At 54.9% G+C, this 23,063-nt stretch overlaps 2 protein-coding genes across 2 annotated transcripts; one reads left to right on the top strand and one right to left on the bottom strand.

Moving 5' to 3' along the window:
- Positions 1-581: 581 nt before the first annotated feature.
- On the top strand, positions 582-7,149 carry ANKRD53 (ankyrin repeat domain 53). The gene is made up of 6 exons (XM_036335516.1): positions 582-739; positions 1,581-1,701; positions 2,043-2,242; positions 3,710-3,874; positions 4,265-4,385; positions 6,457-7,149. The coding sequence occupies exons 1-6, from the start codon at positions 582-584 to the stop codon at positions 7,147-7,149; spliced, it is 1,458 nt and encodes a 485-aa protein (XP_036191409.1).
- A 617-nt stretch (positions 7,150-7,766) lies between these two features.
- Positions 7,767-15,817, bottom strand: TEX261 (testis expressed 261). The gene is made up of 6 exons (XM_036334190.1): positions 15,578-15,817; positions 14,609-14,688; positions 13,298-13,451; positions 11,454-11,521; positions 10,679-10,781; positions 7,767-10,511 (listed from the first exon to the last, which is right to left on the bottom strand). Exons 1-6 carry the CDS (start codon positions 15,645-15,647, stop codon positions 10,396-10,398), a joined length of 591 nt encoding a protein of 196 aa, XP_036190083.1. The 5' UTR covers positions 15,648-15,817; the 3' UTR covers positions 7,767-10,395.
- Positions 15,818-23,063: the final 7,246 nt, after the last annotated feature.

The following is a 23,063-nucleotide window of genomic DNA, read 5'->3' as shown; positions in this document are numbered from 1 at the left end:
TTGGCCACTTATATATCTTCTTTCGATAAATGTTTATTCAGGTCCTTTGCCCATTTTTAATTGAGAAGGGGTGAGAATATAGATTGTTCAGTAACAACACTGACTCAAGCAACACTGACTGACTATATTCTAAAAAGTTAAAAGGCAAACTGAGGAAAATACTGACAACAACAAAAATATATAAAGGGTTACTATGTTAATAAGTTTTATAAGTCAATAAAAGATACATTAAGTCCCTCGAAGAAATAAAAGAGATACATTAAGTCCCAGAAGAGAAAAACACTGATAATCAATTGTTTAACCCTTGCTGGTAATCAGAGTCAAATCAGAACACCGTTGCCACTAACAAATTAGCGAACATTTATTTAAAACCCTAATATCCAGTGCTGGTTGGAAGAGTTCCTTTTAATAATAGCAAATTACTCAGGCAGCCTCCTCTCATTTGCATCCCTTCCCCCTTGTGAATTGGGTTCGAGTGTCCCCTTTTGCTGATGCAGAAACTGAGATACAGAAGGTAACTCGCCCAAAGTAACTTGTCCCGCCGCAGTTGTGTAAACCTTGCTGGAGGGCAGTTTGGACACATGTCAATAGCTAATAAAATGTTCGTTCCTGTCACCCAGGAATTGGACTTCCAGGAATCCATGCGAAGGAACCAACCAGAGGAGCCATTTTGCTCCCTGCAGCGCGTGGGAAAGGACAGCGCACCCATTCGGCTGTTGGGCCAAGGTTGCGTCACAATGTGCGTTTGTCAAGGGGAATGTCGACCGAAGTTAGCTCATAATATAACCCGAAGTGATATAGCGGGTCGTAATAGACGTGATTTCTGTGAATGGTGGGGTTGCGGTTTTGCTTTCTTCATTGTCTTTTTCTGTTTTGTTTTGTTTTGTTTTGAACAATCCGCGCTCACTAATTTTACAATCAGAAACAAAGGCCTTTCAGTCTGCGGTGTGTGCGTTTGATGCTGAGTTTCCAGGAGTGAGCGCGGGCGGGCGGGTCGGCCGGGGCGGCAGAGGCCAGGGCCCTCACACCGCGTCGGCTCGGCCCCGCCCCGCCCCGCCGCAGCACGAGTTCGAGCCTCCGCCGGCCCGCAGGACCCTGGAGACGCCGCGGTGCTGCTCAGTGGGCGGGGGCGGGGGCGGGGCGAGGAGGAGCGCACAGTCCCCGCCCACACCACGTGTTTCGATAGAGCAGGTGAAGAAGGACTCCGGGGTCCCCAGGAGTAGCTCTATCTTCAGAAAGCCTAGGTGAGCAGGGGAATAGGTGGTCCGGCTGCGGCGTGGGAACCCGCCCGGCGCCTCCCTGGAGGGGCAGGGCCTGGAGCGGAGCGGAGCGGATGGGTGGAGGCTGCTGAGAGGCCCGGAAAGCTGGGCTGGGGTCCGGGCTGGCCTCTCGAGGGGGGTTCAGGAGAGCTGTAGCGACCTCCTCGCCGGCAAGCCAGCCCGGGCCCCGCCTCCATAAACACCTCGTGCACAAGTGCTGGCCTGATTGGATTCCCGATCAAGCCCCCCTGCCTCCCCTCCACCCCCCCCTTCCCCACCCCCACTCCCCCTCCCCACCCCCTCACCCCCGCGCTGATCCAGCCTGATCCAGGAGAGGGTAGAGAGCAGCAATTGCGAGTGGTTCGCAGCCGCCTTGGGCAACCTGGAATGGTTGCGGTTCTGTCTGAATCCGGACCTTGAGGGAATCCTCACCGATAACAAGGTAAGGAAGGCTTTGGTGTGCAGGAGCAAGGATCCTCCCCTCCCGCCGGGAGCTCCTCACCCAGTGCTCACCTGGCAAAGAGCACCCAGAGGTGTCCTTTTCTGGGCAGATCGTCCTAATTCACCTCCCACTGCGGGGGGGAGGGGGGCATTTGGGGGCATCAAGGAAGAGTGAGCACATACCAGCGTGAAAAAAGGGGCGTGAGTGACTCCTGGGGAGAAGGGGGGGTCAGAGGGAAGAGGGGGAAAGGGAAACCCAAGGAACTGCTACCTAGGTTCGGTTTTGGACCTTGGGGCCCCCATCCTGCTCAGCCCCCTCCTGCCCTCCTCTGGCCGCCACAGGGTTTCACTGCCATCCACTTTGCAGCCCAAAAAGGCAGGCTCGAATGCCTCCAGGTCTTGGTGGAGGAGTACCAGTTTCCCGTGGACCTGCCCACCAAGAACGGCCAGACACCGCTGCACCTCGTCATCCACAAGGAGAACAGGAACGTGGTCCTCCCCTGCGTTCACTATCTGCTTCAGCACGGGGCGGCCCTCAACACGTGAGTGCAGCTGCGGCAGCGTGGAGGCTGGCAGAGGGGACCCCACTTCCAGGCAGGCAGATCCCGGCAGGACAGGCAGAGGGGCTGCGAGGAACAAGGACTGGGTCCCACATGGAGCCCACAGGGTGTTCCCGTTAAGAAACCGGGCGCTGGGAGAGGTCAGACCTAGTTCACGTCCCAGCTTTGCCATCGAGACCCCAAGCCAGTCGCTCCGCCCTAAACGTCTGTGCCCTTCGGTACATTGGGATCACGTGGGGAGCTTCCAAAAGCCCAGCGCCCCGTGTGCCGATCTCGAGGTTGTCACTTAATTAGCTTGGGGCGTGGTCCGGGCTTTGGAAGCTTTAAAAGATCCACCTGTGTTTGCGGCAACGCTTGGGAGCTACTTACCGCCTCGGTGTCTTCAACTGAAATCTGGGAGGATGGCAGTGCCTGTCGCTATTGTGATCATTGAGAAAACGCATGGGCGGCACACAGGAGACTGCGTTCACTCACACAGCACGGACTCTGTGCTCAGTACCGTGTCAGGGGGGAGGGATCCAGCAGGGAGCACACAGAAATGTTCCCTGGCCCTGGCCGGTTTGGCTCAGTGGATAGAGTGTCGGCCTGCGGACTGAAGGGGCCCAGGTTCGATTCCGGTCAAGGGCATGTACCTTGGTTGGGGGCACATCCCAGTGGGGGGTGTGCAGGAAGCAGCTGATCGATGTTTCTCTCTCATCGATGTTTCTAACTCTCTATACCTCTCCCTTCCTCTCTGTAAAAAATCAATAAAATATATGAAAAAAAGAGAGAGAGAAAGAAAGAAATGTTCCCTGCCCTCATGAAGCCGATACCCTTCGAGTGCAGGAGCAGATAGTAAATGAGCACAATGATGAATGAGGAAATGACAGAGGGTAGGAAGAGAGCAAATGGGGGCGTTGGGTGGGAAGGGGAAGGGGCAGGGAGAGGCTCTTTGGAAGGGGCAGTCACCTCTAAGGTGGTGACATGGAAGGTCCCCCCTGAGGATGGTGAGCCAGCCATGCAAAGAGCCAGAAGAAAGTGTCCCAGGCAGAGTGAACATCATGTGCAAAGGCCATGTGTTAGGAAAGAGTGCGACAAGGTCAGGGGATGAGGTGGAGGATGAGGCCGGGCCCAGGGCGCACAGGCTTGTGGGCCACGGCCGGGCATGGGGAGGAGGCAAGAGGGCTGGTTGCTTTCCGAGGATGAGGTTAGGGGTCTCTGAGGTCCAGCAGACCCAGCTTTCCTTCCAGCATTTCTGCACTGTCCACACCCCCATAACTAAACTTTGACCGCTCAGTCCAAATCCTCCTTCTACAGCTGAGGACACTGAGGGACAGTGAAGGGACATGCCAGGGTCACCCAATGGGCTGGTGGCAGAGCAGGCCTGGAAGCCAGTTTGCCCGCCAACCTGATGGATAGATGCCCTTTGTCCTTTCTTACTGCCGTCTTCCCCTTGGCGGGCCTCCACAGTCAGACACGCAATGGCTCCACACCGCTGCACCTGGCAGCCCGGGAGGGCCTGCTGAGCTGTATCAAGGTCCTGGTGAAGAATGGCGCCAATGTCCATGCCCAAGATGCCATAGGCTGCAAGCCCATCGACTATTGCAAAATATGGAACCACCGCGTCTGTGCTCGGTGAGTGTGTGAGAGCCATCTCCAGCCCTGCTCCTGGGCCCTCACCCATTCAGAGCCTTTAGGAGGGCGGCTGAGAAGCCAGTGGCTGGGGGATAAGTCTTCCCAGGATATTATTCCCCAGGGACTTTCCACAGGCCTCACCCCTGTGGTTTAGCCCTGCCTTCCTGCCCCTGGCTCCTCATCAGGAGGGTAGTGATCAGTCCCTCAGACGCTTGCCCCTCACCTCACAGGAAGTAGTTAGCCAGAGGGGCCTTGGACAGTGGAGGTGCATCATGTTGCTCATCTTGACTCTGGCAGCCCCTCCCATGCCCACCCCAGCCCTCAGCAGCAGCCAGTCTTCCAGGTTGAAGCCCAGTCACTGAGGAGGACACATCCTCACCTGGGCACCAGGTTCTTGAAGGATGCCATGTGGAAACGGGACAAGAAGGACTTTGCCTGTGAGATGGGGAAGCTGAAGGGGCTCAAAGGCCGCCTGGCCTTCATGGAGCGGTACTACCAGACGGAGTATCAGGTAGGGCACCAGGCATCAGCTGCTACCTAGGCGTGTGAGCAGAGGCATGAATCGCGTGTGCCCTTAGTGACGAGAAGCCGTCCCATCCAGAGAGCCTCCTTCTCCCCCTCCTCTGACTAAAATTCTACCCTGAGAAGCCACTTCTTTAGGTCAAAAGCCTGTCTTGTGGTAGAAAACTAAAGCAGCTTAAATTAGCAAGTATTTATGAGGCCCCTCCCCCCTAGCCCAGTGCCTCCCTCTGGGGAGGAGGAGAATCTCTAGTGAGACCCAGGTCCTGCCTTATTGGGAAGTACACTGGTTAAAAGACCCATCTTGCCCTGACTGGTTCCTCGGTGGTTAGAGCATTGGCCTGCAGACCCAGGGTCTTGGTTCGCTTCTCGGTCAAGGGCATGTACCTTGGTTGCAGGTTCCCCAGACCCAGTAGGGGCCCATGTGGGAGGCAATCAATAGATGTCTCTCTCTTGCATTGATGTCCCCCCCCCCCCCCCCCCGCGCCTTCTACTCTCTCTAAAAATCAGTGGAAAAAATATCCTGGGGTGAAGATTAATAAAAAAAAAAAATCTTCCAACATACTCTCTGCTAGGCACCTGTTAGGCCCTGAGGCTCCAAAGACCAATGAAAGGTGGTCCTCTCACTCAAGGAACTTAGAGCTTAGTAGAGGAGGTGGGTTATATTCCCACAGAGAAGGGGCTCAGGAGGTGCCAGAAGAATAATACCTAAGAGGAGTCTTTAACGATGGTAGCAGTTGGCCATATGAGGAAGTAGGGAAGGGCTGACCAGGCTGAAGGAACAGACAGCCCTGTGTGTGTGTGGGGGGGGGGGGGGGGGCGCAGCGCAGCGGCACAGAGGCACATAGAAGTGTGTATGCCAACAAGTGCAAATTCAGTACAGTCAGGGGTTCCGATGTGACAAGCTAGAGATTTGGCAGGGGCCCAGGTCAATGACAGGCCTTGGCTGGGGAAGAAGTCACTAAAGGATTTTAAGCAGGTTAATTACATAGGATGCAAGAGCCAGAAAACCCAGAAAAGATGCTAAGTGGATCCAGAAGCGGGGAGGGCTTGGGAGCTGGCAAATGGAGGGCTCCAGCTCTGCTCCGGCCGCACTTCTCTCATTTTCTCAGCCCTACCTGCTCTCAGTCCTCACAGTCACCTGTGTCCAGAACTGGCAAAGCCCATCGGTTCCTGTGGCTCTAAACTTTCCCATAAGGCCCCTGCAGATCTCCCCTCATCTCTTATTGGCCTCAGCGGGATCATATGTCCACTCCTGTTCCAATCCCTCAAGCTAAAGGAAAGCCATGTGCTGACTGACCTAGGTCTGGGGCAAGGCTGATGGAATTATTCTGAGAGGCTTAGCCTAATCAGAGCCTACCTCCAGAGCTGGGTCAATCTCCAAACCGCCTGATAGCAACAGCCTGAGAAGTGAGCCATGAGACAGGGGGTTGGGAGGGGACAGATCTGTGATGAGCCAAAGGTTCAATTGTAGTGGAAGCAAGAACAGACAGCTAGACCAAGTGACTCCCACCCAGCCTGGAGAGCCAGCGGTGTCCCCCTACGTGACTGCTCAAGGCCAGTCAACCCCCTCCCAGAAGGCTGCCCAGACTCGCACCACCAGCTCCAGGCCTCCCAAACATTTCTGCTTTCTCCATCCAGGGCCAAGGATGCAACTTGCACTTCTCATAGGCCTTTCCCTCCCATCAAACCAGAGACTCTTAGGGCAGGATATGTCTTCACTACCAATATGGGATCCTCCCTCGAGACTCAAGGTTTTCTGTAGGGCAGAGACCGCACCTTCCCCCTCCAGCTGAAGACCTCACCTAGGGTGGAGGATGGGTCTCGTCAGATTGGAGCCCCTCAGCCCAGGGGCTCCCTTTGGGCAGTACTTGTCTCCCCATCAGAACAAGGGCTCCCATAAGGCAGGAGATTCTCCCATCAGACTCAGGGCTTCCTAGGGTAGGATGTTGTCTGACCAGTCACACCTGAGGTTCCCAAGGGCTATAGCCACAGGGTCTCCTTCCACAGAAGCACAGAGGGAGCAGCCCGCCTCCACTATCTTGTGCCCTCTGACATTGCAGGAAGAACAACAACTTCTGAGACAAGCTGATTTCAAGAAGTGGCTCGATCATAAGCCACTGCCTCGAGGCCAATCTCTGATCCACAGCATTAAGCAAGAGCCCCAAGCCCCTCCCTGGGCCATCCCTGTCTCCAAGACCCCCAACCTGTCCAAGCACTTCCACCTCTCCCCAGAGGAGCACCTGCAACAGACACCACAGCCCAAGCCGCAGCCCTCGGTGACATCCACACCCCACTACATGCATCCCACAGTTAGGCAGTCCAAGCCGTGGAATATTAGCAATAACCCTGCCAGATCCCCCACCGCCCAGATCGGCTCCCCACAGGGCATCCGCCTGGGTGTGCATCCAGAGCCCAGCCTGGAGCACGACTTCAGCGGATTCCTCAAGATCAGGTCTGATGGGCAAGGTGGTACGCACTTGCACACGGTGACTGGCAAGGAGGTGGCCCCTGTGCCTCGGCTGCCTTTGGAGGTGATAGTCCGTGAGCTGTACCCTCAGATGCGGCCGTGCAGGATGAAGGTGCCCCAGGGCTTCCACTCTGTCAGCATAAAGGACGTGGACCGGAAGCGGTACTTGGGCGACAACACCTTCTGGACCGACACTCTGGCCATGAACTTACGTGAAACATTTGACGAAGCCTTCCTGGCAACAGTGCAAGCCCATCAGGGGCTCCCCATTCTGCCCTGCCCGTAACCCCCCCCCCCCCCCCCCCGCCATAAACCTATTTCGGTAGCCTCTGGAGCTGCCGCAGGCTAGTGAAGGCTGAGTTGTGGTCATTTATGTTGCGGGACAGGGAACAAGGGAAGGAGTGCCCACAGGCTTCCCATTCCCAAGATGAAGGGTCAGAGCCCTGCCCCCCAGCAAAAGCCCGGATCCTTGGAGACCCACCTGAGAGATTCAAATGAGGGCAGCAGCCCAGAGCTCAGAGTGGGGTCAGTCTGTATCCTAGGCTCTGGCTTTGTCAAAGTAACATTTTGGTGTCCCCTTGCTCCCACCTCCCTCCAAACAGCCCAGCAGGGACAGGCTGAGGAACCACTGGGAAGTCTGCCTCTTGTTCAGTCTAAGTCCTTCTACTAGAGACTCCAGGCCTCATGCTTCACCTCCAGAGCCAGATGGGGTGGCAGACGGCTAACGTGTCACCCTGCCATGGCTTCCCTGCCACTATGGTTTCCGCAGGGCAGGGAGGCACAGGGGCATGTGTGGGGGAGGGAGGCAGGAAGGACCCATGGCTTTAGTTCGAGACTATGAAAGCACCTGTACTTCCTCCAGGAAGCTAGCCTGCTGTCCGCTGTACACATCACTACAAATCATTCATTAAACAAATGTTTATTGAGTGCTTTCCATGTGCCAGGCACCAAGCTAGGCGCTGTTGATACAAAAATTGAAGGACAGTCCCTGCCCTCAAGGAGCTTACAGTCTAGTGAGGAGATAGACCAGTACACAGGCAAGTAAGCCCACCGTGATGTGTGTGGTGTGCTGGAGTGGGCAGGGGGAGGGGACGTTGAAAGCTCCTTGGACGAAGGAAAATCTTAAGTGGAGAACTAACAGAGAAGATGCCCTGGTGAATGGAAGGGGAAGAAAAGCGGCATCTCCGGATACAGGAGGCCAGGACCCAGAGCGCGAGGTGGCGCCTGATGAGGCCAGAGAGGCGAGCAGGAAGCAGGATGCGTGTCTCAAAGCCGTGCTAAGGGTCTGGATTTTGTCCTGAAGGCAGAGGGGAGCTATGGGAGGGTGCAGGCCAGGAAGTGACGTGATCAACTGTGCATTTTAGAAAGACAACTCTAGCTGTGGGACCTAGAGCCGGAGGCGGCTGTCACAATAACCCAGGTGAAAGTTGATGACGGTGGGAGTGGCTCTACTCTCAAGAGATGGTAAGGAGGCAAACTTGACAGTTTTGAGAGACTGGATGTGGGGGGCAAAAGGAGAAAGCAGGAATAGAAAGCAGGTTTCTGGTTTGGTGCCCAAGTGATCTCGGGGCCACAGCAGGTGCCCAAAAGAGGCAGGTTTGCAGAGGGCAGCAAGTGCCGCTGGGCTGTGAAAGGAGCTGTGCGCCCAAAGGCAGCAGAACCGGTTCAGAAGCCCAGGAGGGGTGTTGGGGCTGGAAGTCAACTCTCACTTCCTTGGCAAAGAGTCAAAGCCATGAGCATGGATGGGCTCCTCCTGGGAGCCCAGGACAGGACCCTGAGAAACCCCACCGTAGGGCGCGTGGAGAAGCCTGCATAGGGCACCAGAAGAAGCCACAGAGGTAGGAGGAGAAATGGCCATACAAGTGCGATTCAGGGAGCTGGGGGTGGTCAGCCCTGTCAGATGCTGCAGAAACCCAGTAAGGGGTGGAAAGGGTTCACTGGATTTGCACAAAAAGACCACTGGCAACTCGCGAGAGCACTGACAGTGGAGCGCATGGAGGAGGTGAAGCCGCGTCCTCGGGGTGAGGAACAAAGAGGACGGAGGGAGAGCACTGGCCCAGCAGTGAGGATGATGTTGGCCCCCGGTGTCTACCTTGGATCCCCTAGTCTGCATAGGATAAAGGGGCCTGGCAATCTAATTCCCGTTGAGAGAAGACCCACGTGTGCTGCTCCTCCCAAGGAAAGGGGAAGGCTGGTATTGTTAAGAGAACAGGAAATGCTAGAGCCAAGGAAGGGAAGGGCTACTGTGGGACTTGAGGCAGGATGTGGAGGAAAGATGTTCAGCACAGGGACTTAAAATACTACATGTGTGCAGCCCATCGCTGCACCTGCTACCCTCGCTGTGAGGTATACGACATGGCCAGTAATGGCTCTCATGGGGACTTCATTCCGCTATGTAGTGCTGAGTATCTGCAAGGCACTGTAGTTGGAGTGCAAGGTTAAAAAATGCTGGTCCGTGCCCGGGATCTCGCCTGCCTGCTTAGAGGCCTGAGGTCATCTCCTCAGGAGCCGAGCACACAGGAAAGGGGCCAGCCCGTGTGCTCTCAGGGACACACGGCTTCCTCCACCAGGCCTATTTCTGACAAAACAGGCCATAGCCCACACTGCTGGCAGTCAAGTTATGTTTCTCCTTGAGCCTGACATAGAATTCTGCCAGAAACCACTCCTTTTCTCCAGGGGAAGACTTATAAATAGGGTATTGTAGAAGTTGCTCTGAAAATCTAACCCAGTCCCAAACTGCTCTCTCTCTCTCTGCCCCCCGCCTGACAGTCATGGAGCCTTGGGGAAAGAAGAGATTGAAGAAAAGGCGGGGGGTGAGGGGGGGTCATAAGAAAGGCTGCATTCACCTGCCACTCCCCACCCCCTAACCAGGCTCAGCTCTTCATTCTGCCCCCTTCCCACTAAGGGACATAAGAACAGTCCCTTCAGAAAGGCAAGGCCCAATCCCAGGAAAGGAACCCCTGCAGCCGAAAAGCCCATCCAGGCCAGGGCAGAAGGTCAGCAGGAAGAAAGGAAGATGAACTTTCAGGGTATTAAGGCAACAAGTGCCACCTAGAATCTTTATTCAAACAGGAATCAGACTTGGACAAAAATCACAGTTCAACAGCAAAAACTAGTTCCTGGGAATTGCCAAGCCATGGCCCTGCCCCATGGCCATCTGCCCGAAGACCCTATCCCTGTCTGCTCTCCAGCTTCAAGGCCCCTGCCCTGCCCGCCTCGACTGAGCCAGAGCCTCCTGACCCAGCATGGAAGGGGCGGGCAGGGCCACGGGGAGCTCAGCTTCCACAGAGCCAGGTGGACCACGGCCTCCAGCCAAGCAGGCTCCGCCACCCTCCCTGGTGCCTGAGGTCACGGCCTCTAGCAGCACCAGATCTGAGCCCAGCTGCGCATCCCAAGGAAGGTGGGGATGGAGGCTCCAGGGAGACTTGAAGGAAGTCAGGCCAGGGCTGGGGGAAGGAACCTTCCAGGCTCACAGAGAGGCCCAGGGGCCTGACTCTCCTGATCTTGCCCCAACATCCCCTCCCCAGGGGCGTCAGTACATCTTCTGACGACTGGGTAGAATGGCCTCTTTGATGAAGGAGAAGACAACCAGGATCCCTAAGCGTTTGCCCCGCTTGCCTTTGGTGAAGTAATTGGAGACCACGTCATCTGTGGAGACACAGGCAGGGAGATGAGTGTGTGTGTGTCTGAAAGTGAGCACAGCTCTCTCCACCTGAAACCCAAGTGTCTCGGTCACAGGGCTGGGCTCCGGCCCCCCCACCGGCTCAGGCCTTGCTGGCGTCCTCCCACCGAGACCCCGCACAAAGCCCTCTCACCTCCTGGCTGCACGGTGGAGGGCAGGACGTTCTCCCCAGCCGACAGTGACACGAAGAACGCAAACGGGATTATCCACAGACAGAAAGTGAAATAGGCCAGGACCTAGCAACAAGAGACACTGAGAAGAGGGTGCCCCCGGAGGCGCCAAGGGTGGGCGGGGCCTGGCCACGCTGTATCTGAGAGGTGGTCAAGCCGTCACAGAAGCCCCCACACCTGGCCTCTGCAGGGGGCCAGGGCCTGGGAAGCAGAGACAGGACATCCTCGGACACGGAGATAGGACAGTGGGGAAGGGGCAGGCTGAAGATGACTCATGAGCCACAATCCCCAATTATTGGTCGCTAGGACAAGGGACTTCTCTGACCCACACTCCCCAAAGAAGCGGTCTTGTTCTTCCCAGGGGTCCAGACTGCAGTGGCAGGGTGTGGAGAAGGCCTTGGCAGGGCACTGGGGGGAACGAGGGTTCGGGCTGCAGCCCACCCAACCCATCACACAAGGGCACTCCACTGACCCTTCCTGACCTCCGGGTGTTAGGCTGGGATCCTGGGAGACCCAAAGGACTCACTAGGGGAGGGCGCTGTTTCCCCATCTCAGCCGAAGGGATCCCTGCTCCTCTCCCACGCTGCTTCCTAAAATCATCTCTACTAAGTTTTAAACAACGTGTTATCCCTAAATGGGCTCAGTTTCAAATCATAGCTAGGTTCACAAAGCAAATCTTGCAAGTCCCCTTTATCCTCCTGTCCCTGTTAATAGTTTGATGTACCAAACACTCCTTACCTCTGAGAAAGGATAATATTCCTCCGCAAAAAACTGAAATGCTAGGTAGTGATTCACCACCACTAGGCCTGTTGAGGGAATGGAGAGGCAGTTAGTCTGGGGGAATAACGTAAAAGCCGGACTTTTAACCTTCAAAAGGCTCCAGGGGGTTGGGAGCCCCGAGTTTTAGTCCTAACGTTACACCCACCCGACTCAAAGACTCAGTTTTCCATTTGTTAAAATGGGCGAGTTAGCCCCCACCCGCCACTGCAGAGGGCATTTATGAGTAAAATTAGGGGGTAGGGAAAGCCCTTGGGATGTTATAAAAACGAGACTCAGTGTCACATCCTCCAAAGCACCGTGACAATTAAGCTGGTTTTCAGCGAGTCCTAGCGAGCTCTCCTGGGGGTAGTGGGTGGAGGAAGTCATGGGTGTGAGGTCACATCCTCCCATGAGATTCCACTCCAAACTCGGCAGCAGGGAGAAGGACGCCTCAAATAAAGAGCACTCCTCAAGAATAAAAGGGCACAGTTTGCTAGGCACTTTGGGGGTGCAGCCTGAGGGTTCCTCAACATTCTGGGGGAGAGGGTCTTTCCTTAACCTGCCCCAGGGTAAGGCCCCCTGGTCTGAACTAGTATGTTCTGGACCCCACACACCTCCTTAGTGTGCGGCCGGATTTATGGGGGAGAGAGAGCGAGCAGATCCTGGGGACAGGCTGCTCACAGACAGGCAGCCCGGCCTGATCCCATGTGTGGTCAAGGGCGGCACCAGAACAAAGCATCCCCATGAGCACCCATCACATACACCTCAGCCACTGGCACGTCTCGTCTCCTCCCGTGCCTCTCCCTTCCAAGGCAGAGACCGCGGCTCTACGTGCCTAAGCACTCAAGCACTAGGACGGTGCCTGATGCCCACAAAATCTTCAGAAAAACTAAGGCACCTGAAGGGCAGCCTGCTGCTGGGGGCAGGAGTCGGGGAAATGGGGTGCAGGACCCTCTTCCCTAAAAAGACGCAAAGGGCCTGGTCTCCAGGGAAGGGCTCCCCAACCAAACCCTGGTGAACAAACCCTTTGGCAAAATCCTACCAAGGCTTGCAGAGAAGAGACCAGGTCTGGCTTTCACACTGTGCCCTCCTTGTGGGTAATATTCTTCCCGGGCTCTCCCACAGAAATAGAAAAGTCGTTCTACAAAATCCCCAGTTCCATCTGATGTCCTGACCGAAGGCTAGGATGACCAGTAATGATTACTGGGAGAAAGGGCAATGCTGGTAACCAAAAGCTTTCCAGAGGTTTTCTGTGAATACCTACAAATATCTCTAAGTCTCTGCTTGTGCCAACTGAGTCTCCTACACATCAGCTTGGAACAAATGGAGAGGCTAAGGCCCAGAGAGGGGATATGACTCCTGAGGGCCAGGGAGTGGGGGCAGGGCAAAGGCAGGAAGGCTGGGGTCCTCCCAACACATGCATCAGCCCCCAGGCAGCTGTCAGCAGGGAGCCCCCAGCCCCATGAAACTATAGTCCTAAAGCTGGGCCAGAGGACTGGATGGGGAGCTGCCGCCTGCCAGGGCTTTGAGCTTTTCCTGAACAAGTAGTTTCTTAGGGGCTCTAAGTACTCAGCAAGCCCACCTTTCTCTCTTCCCAAACCTACTTCATACTTACCTCCCCGAGAAAGCCCTCCCTGTCTGAGTATCCCACCCCCCTCCACTCCCACCAATTCTAGTCCCTGAGTCAAGGTGGGCTCTAGGCTTCTCCATGTGTGGAGGCCCTCGGTGCTTCGCCTCTTTTCCCTAGAACCCCTTCGGTGCCACGAGCTGGGCTGGGCACATCCAACTACCTCAGTTGCCTCCTCAACTCTGCCCCCTCTCACCGCACGACAGGATGAAGTTAGGCGAGGTCAGCATGATGAAGGGGAAGGTCTGGAGGAGGCCAAAGTAGACGAGGTTGGTGAAGAGGCCCACGCCAATCATGCAGGTGGGGAAGCGCTCAAAAACGTAGAGGCCAATCAGCACAGCTGTGGAGAACTGAAACGACCAGAGGCACACAGTGCAGGGAGCCTCTTCCAGGCAGTCTTCCTGGACTCATTAGCCCCCAGCCCACTTGGGGCAACACTAGGTTCATGCTTCAATCTCACCTCATTTCAGTCGCAGGTCTGATCTCCCCACCTAGCCTCTCGGGTGGCATCTTTAAAGGGTAGCATCTCTCAATGCCATTCTCAAAATGTCTGACAGCCACCCACAGTAAGAAAATGTTTACACTGACCCCAAAACACACGTACATATATATGATCAAAGTTCAAATTTCAATTCTAGTCTTTTCTAGTCCACCTTGTATGCTAATCATGGCCAAATGAACTGGTAACACAACCCAGTAATGAATCATACCTGCAGTATGAAAACGCTGTTCGGAAGGACTTAGTTGTCAGTGCTTAACAAAGGACAGTTGGTTAAATGAAAGTCAAATTCCTGTACCAACACCCATGAGCGGGACCTCTGAACCCAGGGCTGAGAGCCACCACTTGTCTCCACCACTAACTCCCTACCTCAGGCCAAGCCCAGAGTGGAAGTGGCTCCTGACACCTGGTGACCTGACAGGCACTGGGCTCCTGTCCACATGTGCTCCCACCCCTGTCCCCAGATTTCCTGCCGTTGGCAGGATTCTATCCACCAGCAGTCACCCCTGTGGCTGTGACATAAAGGCTTTGTGTCTTCAGAAAGAGAAACTTTCTGCGAGACCTGGGGAGGGCAGGGCCTGGGCCAGGGAAGGTATCCCCCTCTTAGGACTAATCCCTTGACCCAATGAGCAAGCACTCAAAACTGTCCTTAAGGTTCCTCTCAGTTCTAAGTGCTGTGAGCAGAGAGCAAGGGGCTAGGACAGTGGAAGACAGCCAAGCAAAGGCAAAGCCACAGTCCTGTCAACGGAGAATGAGCACTCAGCTGTCACCTTAAGGCACAGAGAATGGGGTCCGCAGTGAAGCAACGTGACTTGGGGAAGGAGGCAAAGACCTGGGCCCAGGAGAGCAGACCCGGAGAACAAGGAACAGGGCAAGGCACGGGGGTGGGCCCTCCGCCGCAGGAAACAGCAGGGTCAAGGTCTCAGCACCCACGCCACACTTGCCCCACTTCTTCTTTTGGAGGCAGGGCAGTAGGGGAGGGTGGACCCCGGGGAAGAGGCCACTTACCCAGATCATGTATTTGATGATCCTGCTGGTGGCCACTGTGTACTCTTCGATCAGTTCCGCCAGGTAATAGAGTCCGGCCGCTGCGGGGACAGGAAGAGGAGCAAGCAGAGAGAACATTAGCCAGGGTCACTCCCACCATCATTGTCACCCCATTCTCTGCAGCTGGGTCCCCATTACCCCTCATGGACTCCAGAAGTCAAGGAACAAACCAAACAACCCATGTGTTGTCCTCCGAAGTCTGAAGAAGTAAAACTAAGGAGAGATTTCATGGAAGTGGAAACCTGTATCGGATGCCTCGGCAACTCTGCTAACCTCTGACCCCGTAAAGAGGAAGTTGATTCACTCATTCAGTAAATATATGGGCCAGGTGCTGGGCTGAGTGCTGCGATTGCAGTAAAGACATGTCCCTTTCTGACCCAGCTAGCGGTGGGCGTGGGGGTAAGGGTGTGTGTGTGGGGGGGGGGTAGGAAACTGAGGATTCCAGTGTGACAAGCGCTATTTTAGGGAAAGTAGGACCATCAAGTCCCACGGTGGGCTTCCCGGAGGAGGTGCGATCTCTGCTGAGATCCACAGTAGGAACTAGCCGGAAGGGGGAAGCGTGTCAAAGTTAGAGTAAGAAGTTGGAAGGCCCGAGCCCGCGGGCGAAAGGGCGGCGGCAGTCGGGGGCAAGTTGGGCGCGGTCGGCCCGGGAGGGTGGGCGCGGCAGCGGCAGGCGGTGCGCCCGCGGGGCACTGAGAGCCGCTCCCGGCCCCAGGGGCGGCGGTGTGACACCTGGAAGGACCTGCGGCCAGGCGGGTGCTGGGGTCAGCAGGAGGGGCAAGACCGGGCGGGGCCGGAGGAGGGGTGCGAGGGCCGGGAGCACCAGGCAGGGGTCTCCGGGTCGCTCCGGCGCCCCGGCGGCGCGACCCCCGCGAGCAGCGATGCCGGGGAAGGAGGGAGCCCGCGCGGGCTGGGGGCGCGCACTCTCACCGACGGCCAGCGTGATGAAGGACACCTGGATGAAGAGCGACAGCCAGCTCAGCACGTACATGAACCACATGGCGCCCCCGCCCCGCCCGGCCCCCGACCGCCGGGAGGGGCCTGCGCGCTCGGGCTTGGACCACCGGGAGCCGCCGCCACCGCTACCGCGTCCCCGCCCCGCGGACGGCAGGACCGCCGTGCGCCGCCGCCGAGAGGAGCCGGGCCCGAGCGCCACCCGGCCGGGTCTCGAGTAGCGCCGCCCGCCGGGGCGGAGGGCCAACTGCAGCTGCCCCGGGAGGCGCTCGCGGGCGGATCGCCAGGCTCCCGGGGCTGCACCGAGGGCGTGGTCGGTGATGCAGCCCCGGCAGGCGGGACGGTCCAGAGCCGCGCCGGTATACGGGCTCGGAAGGCCACTTCCGGCCCCTCCCTGTGCACTCCCGCGCCAGCCTGGAGAGGGGTGCAGGGTAGGGGAGGGCCCCCTGACCTCCACCTCCCCCCACCCCAGCAACACCGGTCCAGAAGCCTCCAGGCAGGTTTTCCACAGGCTTTCTCTGGCCCCGCAGCTTAACAGGGACAGAACTGTTGAGTGTCTAATTTTTTTCCAGGCACTGTGCTGAAGGCGAGGCGCTGTTCTTTTTTTTTTTTTTTTTTTTTTTTTTTTGAAGCGCTATGATCATGATGGATCTCGATTCGATGATGTAGATCATTTCGTGGATGGGGTAGCTGGGGCCAAGAAAGGTTTACCTTGGCTCAGGTTATACATCTGGAAAGCCGTTCAGGCAGGAGTTGGGGCGCCTTTGATCAGTCATCCTCGAGCCTAACTCTCCCGCTGGCTGAGTTCCTTTGGGGTACGGTCTGCACCTCTCTATCGCCTACAACTCGCCCAGTGCAGGCTATGTAAGGCGCCTACTAGGCGCTGAATGCATTTACTACACCTCCGCGTGTTACTGAAGCGGCCCAAGGAGCCGGGCAGCTCTTGTCAAGAAGTCCCCATCTAGTGGCCGAGACAGGTATGCAAAAATAGAGTACGTATACGGTATGCTTCTCGTCTCAGAATAATGCTTTTCATGCATAAAAATAAACACATAATCTTTAAAAAATTAAACATAGAATCTCAGCAACTCCCCTCCTAGGTATACCAACAAGTATTGAAAGCAGGGACTCAATGAGATATTTGTACACCAATGTTCACAACAGCGTTATTCACAGTAGTCAAACGGCGGAAACCACACAAATGTCCATCAACAGATGAATGGATAAGCAAAATGTGATGAGTAGATACTGTGAAATATTATTCAGCCTTAAAAAGACCTGCAATTCTGACACCTGATACAACATGGATGAACCTTGAAGACATCATGCTAAGTGAAATAAGCCAGGCACAAGAGGACAGATATTGTATGATTCCACTCATTTGAGGTATCTAGTGCAGTGGTTCTCAACCTTCCTAATGCCCCGACCCTTTAATACAGTTCCTCGTGTTGTGGTGACCCCCAACCATAAAATTATTTTCGTTGCTACTTCATAACTGTAATTTTGCTACTGTTATGAATCGTAATGTAAATATCTGACATGCAGGATGTATTTTCATTGTTACAAATTGGACATAATTAGAGCATAGTGATTAATCACAAAAACAATATGTAATTATACATGTGTTTTTTGATGGTCTTAGGTGACCCCTGTGAAAGGGTCGTTCGGCCCCCAAAGGGGTCGCGATCCACAGGTTGAGAACTGCTGATCTAGAGTGATCACATTCACAGAGACAGAAAGTAAAATGGTGGTTGGGGTGGGAGAGGGCTATGAGGAGTTAGTGTTTAATGGGAAGATGAAAAGTTCTGGCGATGGATGGTGGCACAACAGTGTGAATGTATTTAATGCCACTAACCTGTACAATTAAAATGTTAAAGTGGTAAATTTCATTTATCATTTACTATGATAAAAAAAAATACATAAGACAAACCCTGGTTGGGTGGCTCAGTTGGTTAGAGCATCATCCTGATGTGCCAGGGTTGTAGGTTCAATCCCCGGTCGGGGCACATGCAAGGATCAACCAAATGAGTGCGTAGATAGGTGGAACAACAGGTTGATATTTCTCTCTCTCCCCCTTTTTCTCTCTCTAAAATAAATAAATAAATAATTTAAAACACATAAAAAAAACACAAAAATTAAACTGAAATATAAATAAGTATGTTTTAGAAAACTAAATGTGTGATGTAATAATATATGCTTTAGCCCTGGCCGGTTTTGTTCAGTGGATAGAGCGTCGGCCTGAGAACTGAAGGCTCCGGGGTTCGATTCTGGTCAAGGGCACATACCTGTGTTGCAGGCTTGATCCCCTGTAGGGGGCGTGCAGGAGGCAGCCGATCAATGATCCTCTCTCATCATTGATATTTCTATCTCTTTCCTCTCTGAAATCAATAAAAAACATTTTAAATAATAATAATAATATGTGCTTTATTATTGCATAAAATAAACCAGATCTCATGAAAAATCTACCTGTGACATAATAAGAAATATATATATTTGGTCTCTGCCCCTAGTTCCTGACACAGAACTCCTAAAACGCCTGTAATTTCCTCAGTGGTGGAGGTGATAGCAGTGTCTCATGCAGCACTCCTCAAACCCTTGGAATTTCCTGGGTGACAGGAGCATCTTTTATTCTAATGAAGGAACTATTAGTGGGCTCCTGGATAGCTTCAGGATGGGATCTGGTCGCCGGAAAGACCAAGCCATGGCTGGAAGCTTGGAACTTTCAACCCCAACCCCCAACCTCCAGGGGGGGACAAGGGGCTGGAGATTGAGTTAGTAATCAATCATGCCTACATGATGTAGCGTCCGTATAAACCCCTAAACGATGAGCCACGTGATTTCCTCTGGTCTCTTAAAGCTACCTCCCTTTGCTTCTGGGTAGTTCTGCCTCCTAGTCATCACGTGCCATTTGACCAGCGGGCTGGGTCCTGCTTTATCTCCCTACAGACTGCTTGGTTCCTGGCTCTCCTTCTTCTCCCTCTACCTTTATACTTGTAAGACCTAATGAGCATCCCTCAGTGTTCTCGCTTTGGCCACCTCCTGTCACCTGTGGTCCCCTCCAGCATCTCCACTAACTCACCTTCTCACATTCTCACAGACTTACACCTTCATTGCGCCCAAGGCCAGGGACAGACAGTGAGTTGGTTCTGTGGTCCCAGTGGCCTTTGTGGCTGGGGCCTGTGCATCCCCAGGGGCTGGGAAGGTCAGAGAAGTGTGTGTGTGTGTGTGTGTGTGTGTGTGTGTGTGTGTGTGTGCGCAGCTGACATTCTCTGGGTGGGCCTGGCTGTGTTGGCTGCTGTCCTCTAGTGGTGGTCAGACGAACTGGAGGACGGAAGCCTGGGCCCATTCAAAACCTACAGGAATTTTGAGAGACAACTGCCAGTCTTATAGAGTAAGGGCCAGGAGGGCAAGCCCGGCGGGCACACATGTAACACACATTATACACAGTTGGAGCCAGGATCCACATCAGCACCTGGGCCTCTGCCGCCCCTGCCTGGCCTGGCTACAGACAATGGTTGTGTGAGACACCATGAAGGCAGAGACAGGCCTGGAGACCCAGGCTCCTCTTCTCTCCTGATCCTCTCCATCCCTGCGTAGCTCCTTCCCTGCCAGCTCCCCAGCCCCCCAAAAAGCACAGTGTGGGGGTAGGAAGATTTAAGGACATGTTATCTCTCACTCCACTCCACCCCTAACACATACAGTGTCCCCTCTCTAAGGGGCCTACGTCCTAAAGAGGAATTCTTCCTGTGACAGTCCATGTAGTCAGCAGGTTTGTTGAACATCTTACCTCTCGGCTCTCGGTTCTGCAGCAAATTAGCACAGCAAAAATTCTAGTAAGAGACAAACCACAAACTATGAAAACAATGACCACCGCTATGTCCATATCATCTATTGGTCCCTGTAATTTAGGATCCCGACCCTGTTTCTCTGCTATGCCTCTGCTCCCCACCCACGCAGCTGCCCTCCCCCACCCCTGTCACATGCCTGGGGCCCCACTCAGGTGGCTGAGTTAAAGAGCTTTCTAGTGACAAGTCCTCAAAGGGCTCTATTAATTGCCTCAGCATTGTCTTCAGCTAAGCTGCTAGGCCTGAGAGGAGAGGGTGTGAGGCTGGGGAATGGCAGCAAAGAATGAGGTGGGGAAGGGAAGCAGTCTGGGACTTTGCACACATCACATAAAACCCTTGCAGAGCTCGCTCTCTCCCCCCCCCCCCCAAGTCCTCTCCTATAGCCATTCCTCACATGGGATTCTGTCCCATCCCTTTGCCTGCCTCCTTCACTTTTGCAAACTTCGGGGGCAGCATGTCCATCACTCCTCCCCGAGCTCCTGTGGAGTTGGAGTCAGGTGCTCACAGGAAAGGGGAATGAGCATGTGGAGGCTGAGGGCTGCTGCCGGATCTCCTTTTCTTCTCCCTTCCCAACAGAACCTCTACTTTGGAGCAGCAAAGGGCCTTGCTTTGCAAACAAAACAAAACAAAACTGTCACCAGCCTCAGCCGGGTCATTGGAGGGGTGGGGGTGACAGTACAAGAAGGAAGTATGATGTGTATCAAAAGCAAACAAACCACGTTAGCACTCTGCCCCGTTGGGATCCCTCTTGCCTTGGCATTCGCGATCTCTGAGAGCAGGCCAGTTCCTTCTCTGTCTGTGGTGTTCTTGCCTCAGATTCAGACTCCGCAGCCTCACCGATCGCACCCTGCCCCACCTTTTCACCTGACAAACGCCTACTCATTCTTCAAGACCCAGCTCAAATATTATCGGAGAAGGCCATGGAAGTTTGCTCATTTCCGTGTCACCAGTGCCCAGCACAGGGCCTGGCACACAGAACCATCCATCTACAACGGTGACTTCTGCAGCTATATTTCTGCTGGTTCACACTACACCCCTTGAAGGGGTCGATCCTTGACCCCAGTTGGTCAAACAGATTCTCTTTCCTAGAACTGCAAGCAAAGCCTGGTTTCCTGTTTGCTCCAGAGTCCGCAGTCCTCATTGTAGCATTTACTGCCTCCTTGTGACTTCGGGGCTTCTTATTGAATTCTCCAGGATTAACACCTTGCCTCCCAGTCAGTCTGTGAGACCCACGTGTGCCCACCCCCCGGCTGGCCAAACCCCAGGCTAGGCAGGTGGGGGGGCTCAGAAGCTGGTGCACTGGGTGCTGCTCCCAGGCCCTCCCTCTCACCTCCCCACTCCTGGGTTTCAGACAGGGGCCCATCCTCAGGGGGGTCCCGAGGGAGTCAGGCTCAGTGGGAGCAGGTGCCGTCTCTCACACAAAGAAGCAGCTGCGGCCGCTGGGATGGATAAGTTGGGGAAGGAAACTAGATTATTTCTTCATTTCCTCCCAAAGCTGATATTTCTGAACCCAACACACCAGGTGAGCTGCCTTCCCCAGTCACAGTGCCTGTCCCAGCCAACCTGCGTGTGTCCCCTCACCGCCACCTTCCATGCCCCTTCAGGATGGGCAGCAGCAGTGACGAGGGTCTGAAACCACAGGTCCGTGAGAGGCCAGAAGCAGCATGTGCTGGTTTCGGGGCCAGTGTGGCTAGCTGCACAGCAGTGGGGGTGAGCGTGGGGGTGCATAGCCACAGGAAGACAAAGCTAAGTGCAAATCTCTGCCAACAACAGCAGCAGAACCACATCTTCTGAGAGCAGCTCCGTCTCCTTGCCATTCCATCTGCAGCCTTGATGAGAGTGGAATAGGCAGCTGCTCCCCAGAGAGCCTCTGGGTCAGGCTGGGGAACGGGCTGTCACAGACTTCAGAGGCTGACAGGCGACCAGCCTCAGGCTACCTCGCCCACTCACACCAATAGAGGCACGTAACAGAGTCCCCACACAGGCAGACACAGGCACAGAGACACATGGGACTCACTCACAGACACGTAAACGATCGGGAAGCTACCAGACTGACCTAGACACCAAATACACTCATGCACAAGCAGACCCACAGACGCAGGTTCCCAGGGAGGCCCACAGACAGGCCTCACCCATGACGTCATCCGGAGACACCCAAATCAATCTTCCCCATTGAAAGACGCCTTTGGGAACAGCAATAGTTTTTTCCACCCATCCGTGTCCCTTCCCCCCCCTTTTTTATTTTGTTAACCCTCACCTGAGGATATTTTCCCATTGATTTGTGGGGAGAGTGGAGAGGGAAAGACAGAGAGAAACATCAATGTGAGAGAAACATACCAATTGGTTGCCTCTTGCACGAGCCCTGACCAGAGCCCAGGCTGGGGAACAGTCTGCAACCAGGGTACGGGCCCTTGACTAGAATCAAACCCAGGACCCTTTGGTCAGCAGGTCGATGCTCTATCCACTGAGCCAAACCGGCTAGGGTTCCCTTTCCTTTTACCCGCCCAGCTTCTCCTGGAGGCCTCCTGAGGTCGGCTGCTCAACTTCTCCTCCTAAGCCTTGAGGCTCTGTCCCAGGCCATGTGGTTGGAGAAATGGAAGGCAAAGTCTGAAGCCAGCTTTCAGCACTTTCGCTGAGGGCTGCAACCTGCCCCTTCGATGGAGAGGACATGGGCAGCGCAGTGAGGGCGGCCAAGGTCTCCAGCTGTCCCCAGGCCCTGGCCTGTTTGCTGCGCTATGCAAGGCCTCCCAAAAGAAAGCCCAAAGGGAGCCTAGTCCCGGGGCCCCCGCGTCCCCCTCTGGCCTCTCAGCGGTCCCATCACACCGTCTGCCAGCAGGGCCCACAGGTCAGGGCATCCACGGGCAGCCTTGCCCCTCGCCACTACGGCGCAGCAGCAAGGCCACTCTCGGGCGCCAGTTTCATGGTCAGACCTGGCCGCCAGAGCTCTGTCCTCTCTCCCAGTGGCCTCTCCTGCTGCTGGCTGCTGGGTGGACACAGTTGGATCTGCAGAGCTGAGGGCGCCCTCCCAGGGATGGTCCCGGGCCCTGCACCCGCAGGGAGGCCTCTGTGTGCTGGGCTGTGGGGTTGGGTTTGGGGAGGGGTCAGAGCTGCCCTCGGGGCTGAACTGGGCATGTAGGTTCTTGCTGAGGGCTGGCCTGCTGTCTGGTCCACCGGGTGTCACTGCAGCGGCGGCATCTCCCTGTCCTCCTACCCACGCCACATGCACCAGCAGCGTGGTGGGATGCCAGCTCCTCTCCTCTGCCCACTCCTCGCCCTCCGTCTACAACCCTCTTCCTCTGGGTATTCAACAGGCTGTCTGCTCATTGTTTAGGGCAGTGATGGCGAACCTTTTGAGCTCGGCGTGTCAGCATTTTAGAAAACCCTAACTTAACTCTGGTGCCGTGTCACATACAGAAATGTTTTGATATTTGCAACCATAGTAAAACAAAGACTTATATTTTTGACATTTATTTTATAGTATATATTTAAGTGCCATTTAACAAAGAAAAATCAACCAAAAAAATGAGTTCGCATGTCACCTCTGACACGCGTGTCATAAGTTCGCCATCACTAGTTTAGGTCAAAGTCACCTCCTCAACGGGGCCCTCCCTGATCAT

The sequence above is a fragment of the Myotis myotis genome, unplaced genomic scaffold, assembly GCF_014108235.1.
Source record: "Myotis myotis isolate mMyoMyo1 unplaced genomic scaffold, mMyoMyo1.p scaffold_m19_p_14, whole genome shotgun sequence".
In the NCBI taxonomy this organism is placed as follows: Eukaryota; Metazoa; Chordata; class Mammalia; order Chiroptera; family Vespertilionidae; genus Myotis; species Myotis myotis.
Note: the sequence above shows the minus strand (reverse complement) of the source record. Positions and strands in the feature narration are given on the sequence as shown.

Excerpts from the sequence above, each read along its gene's own strand:
- ANKRD53 (XM_036335516.1), top strand. The coding sequence starts at position 582 with ATGTCAATAGCTAATAAAATGTTCGTTCCTGTCACCCAGGAATTGGAC. Across the intron at positions 2,243-3,709 it reads CACGGGGCGGCCCTCAACAC|TCAGACACGCAATGGCTCCA; the intron begins GTGAGTGCAGCT and ends GGGCCTCCACAG. Across the intron at positions 3,875-4,264 it reads AACCACCGCGTCTGTGCTCG|GTTCTTGAAGGATGCCATGT; the intron begins GTGAGTGTGTGA and ends CCTGGGCACCAG.
- TEX261 (XM_036334190.1), bottom strand. The coding sequence starts at position 15,647 with ATGTGGTTCATGTACGTGCTGAGCTGGCTGTCGCTCTTCATCCAGGTG. Across the intron at positions 11,522-13,297 it reads TAACTTCATCCTGTCGTGCG|GCCTAGTGGTGGTGAATCAC; the intron begins GTGAGAGGGGGC and ends TTCCCTCAACAG. Across the intron at positions 10,782-11,453 it reads AATATTATCCTTTCTCAGAG|GTCCTGGCCTATTTCACTTT; the intron begins GTAAGGAGTGTT and ends TCTTGTTGCTAG.